The sequence below is a fragment of the Pararge aegeria genome, chromosome 18 (assembly GCF_905163445.1).
Source record: "Pararge aegeria chromosome 18, ilParAegt1.1, whole genome shotgun sequence".
Taxonomy (NCBI): domain Eukaryota; kingdom Metazoa; phylum Arthropoda; class Insecta; order Lepidoptera; family Nymphalidae; genus Pararge; species Pararge aegeria.
This window is the reverse complement of record NC_053197.1, coordinates 7,771,398-7,774,682: the sequence shown is the minus strand read 5'-3', so window position 1 is coordinate 7,774,682 and position 3,285 is coordinate 7,771,398. Positions and strand designations below refer to the sequence as shown.

Sequence of the window (3,285 nt, the reverse complement as noted above, 5' to 3'; positions counted from 1 at the left end):
TACTTTATTGCACTAAAATTCGTCGAAACCACAAAAATGAAATATAATAATGAACTTACATACATATTGGTATGCAAGGGCGGTCTTATTGCTAAAACATTCTCTTCCAGACAACCCGTGAGGAGACGACCAGGTTTTCAAGGTCAAAGTTACCTTTAAAATTGTTACATCATGCCGTTGTAAAATGAGAGCACCAATAAGTCAATATATTTAATGGTACACACTCGTGTCCAGCTGTGGACGTTATTCTGTAGAAGTGATGATGATGAATATAATAGGTAATGAGTTATAATGTTTTAAATAATTATATGTTATGAATACTGTAAAAAGTACCTATTCAATAAATCATGCCAGAGAAAAGAATACAGTAGTTATGCTTGAGAACTATTATGAATTCAGCTGACGCAACCTTTTGCACGATAATTACAAGCCTTTAAACAGTGAATGCGTTATGAATACAATGAATAGACCTTAAATTAGCTAAAACTGCGTAATTTTTACTAATCCGGTGAGAAAATCATATATTTGGTATTAAAACAAAGGAAAACATAAACTTTGCGAGCCTATTTCTACCATTAAGTACAATAAATAACTGTGGGATAAAAATTGCGAGTTCTATACATTGTAGCGCTTATATTCGATTCACAAGCGAGAGGTCTCGATTTCTACTCTCAGATAAGTTAACTTAGAAATAAATTTCTGTAAATAAGGTCACGGGTATTACCATCGTTAAAGTTATATTATTTTATCATGACATTTTGTGTCATACTTTTGCATCAATAAATCGATAATAATGCTAAAACCAAATCTAAATACATATTCCTGCTGAAACTATGGTAGTACACCTACAGGTTTAAACACAGTCTGATAATGCCATACCTCTAAGCAAGATAAAGTGATATCATAATCAAGTGTATAAAATATCTTGTATATCTTGTATATCTTGTATATCTTGGGAACTGTGCCTCGCTGCGGTGGTTTCGAGGACGTTTTAGATTTTATTTAGTTTTTAAATAGTTCATTTTAGGTTATAGTTATGTATTAATAAAAATTATATTTTAGTGTATAAAATAAAAAAAAAATGGCAATGAAAATCTTATAGATGAATTATCCATCTACCCATAATTGACATTTAAAACCATACATGTTGTAAAAGGACGACAACAGCCATCACTTAATGTCACTTCCTTGATGCACCCACTTTACATCCGTTAAACAAAAAGACAATATATCGTAAGCCCAAACGAGTACAGTATATTCGCGGTCATACCTGTAAGCCCTTCCAATAGACGTCAAGGCCTTTACTTGTTATATAAAACGAGTTCACTCGCCCGCAAGTACACATTTTGTTACTTTCACGCGAGCAGTGCACATTTAAGTCAAAATGTACAGGCTCATATTATCAGCCTTAGTGATCGCGGCAGTCGCGTGTCAGCAACAAGAGAGTGGGAGACGAGTTCCGAAATACGCGGGTGATCCGAAAACAGCAGCCATCGTTCAAGAAGCTCGCTATCTCAGTGGGAATGGTGCATTCGGATCTGCGTACCAGCAGGAAGATGGAATTAACTTCAAAGAAGAGACAGATGCCGATGGCAACAGACGAGGCAGCTATTCTTACATAGACCCAAGTGGTCAGAGGAAAACTGTAAACTACGTCGCCGGTAAGAACGGATTCCAGGCTAGTGGAGACCACATTCCTACCGCACCCCAGCCTGTAGCGCCCACACCCGGCTACACACCCGACCCGCGTTACAACTCTCCGGAGTACACAGCCCCTCAAAAGTACACTGCTCCTCAACAATACAACGCCCCCGCTCCACGGAACTATGGCGGCAAGCCCAACGAAGACGACGGTCAATACTACCCCGAATTGTACGAGACCAACAACTACGTCGCTCCCCAAAAGCAATACCAGCAACCTCAAGCACAGTACCAGCAACCTCAACCCCAACCTCAGTACCAAGCCCAGCCTAAATACCAATCGCAGCCTCAGTACCAGGCTAACAACATCTACCCCGGTGTTCAGCAAGCTCAATACAGTGGAGTTCAGAATCAACAATACAGCGCTCCCCAGTCCGCCCGCCAGGAGTACTACGAGCCAACAACGCCACCTCCATCGCGTTTCTTTCCTCCAGGCAAGTTCAGTCTGAACCGTGCGCCTGATGGTTACACCTACTCTTTCCACAAAGTATAAATCTCAAAGGACTGTGGCGATTTGTTGCGCCCGAAACGTAAGAAGCACGCGTCAATTAATATTTCGCCGAGTCATCAGGGGTTCCTACGTGCTCGCTTGCTTCGAAAGCATTTCTTAATTGTTGTTTGCTGTGATATTGTGTGCTAATGGACAATGTGTATAAAGTGCTGGTATTGTTACTAGGAGAGGAATTAATGGAACGCGTTATAAGATTATTTGTGTACTTGTAAATAAATTTAATATCTATTACCTTAATAATTAGTTAGTATTTATTAGTGTTTTCATTTCAAAACCCTACCTTCACGTATTTATTTAGAACTTAGTGTACTGGTCTTAATTTTACCTTAAGAGCGCAAACCAGCGCAGACCTTAGCTCTATAAAAGCCTCCGGGAATACATGTAGAGATACATGTCTCTCCAAAGGCCTGTGTCCAGCACGCCTTAATTTTCGTATTTGTAAACTCATAAAAGAGCAGTTTTATTTTGAATATATTCCTTCCCTTGTGAATTAATAACTAATACGCATAAATAAAGATGTTTAAAAAATTATATTAGTATACTTTATTTCACGCAAACGTAATATTACGTATTCAAAAACTTTGAAATAATATATTCAACGAAAATGTCACATAATTTAAACCGCTCGAATAACACAACGGAGCTTTTGATCACTAGACAAAGGAAAGACCTGGTTTCTTCCTTTGTTGTTGAACTAGAATTAAGACTAGAATATCTAGACTTTCAGCTAAACAAGACAATTCTCTGTAAGCCGGGGATTTAGGCGTTTGTTTTGACCAACGTTATATTTGAATTTTACCAAAAAATATAGTAAAAAAAGTTTATATGAATTATAAGTATAAAGTAAAACATTTGTTTCGTTAAAATAAGTATTGTCATAGCTGAGTAGTTTATATGATAAATTACTTTCGTATAAAAAATATAAGGGCAGTGAACTAATGTGATTACTTTTATTTTTAAGAGCTTAAATATAAAAGCTGCTTTCGACTTCCTGCTGTTCAAGGTTTCAGGTGTGGGCAGTGTCCGCATTCTACCGCACTTGCAGACATACAACTAGATAACCTTATGGCTAA

At 37.7% G+C, this 3,285-nt stretch overlaps 1 protein-coding gene across 1 annotated transcript; it reads left to right on the top strand.

Annotated features, from left to right (window-relative positions):
• Nucleotides 1-1,374: 1,374 nt before the first annotated feature.
• On the top strand, nt 1,375-2,387 carry LOC120631546 (DNA translocase FtsK). The gene has a single exon (XM_039901175.1). The coding sequence runs from the start codon at nt 1,385-1,387 to the stop codon at nt 2,192-2,194; it is 810 nt and encodes a 269-aa protein (XP_039757109.1). The 5' UTR covers nt 1,375-1,384; the 3' UTR covers nt 2,195-2,387.
• The last annotated feature ends 898 nt before the right edge of the window (nt 2,388-3,285 follow it).

Excerpts from the sequence above, each read along its gene's own strand:
- LOC120631546 (XM_039901175.1), top strand. The coding sequence starts at position 1,385 with ATGTACAGGCTCATATTATCAGCCTTAGTGATCGCGGCAGTCGCGTGT.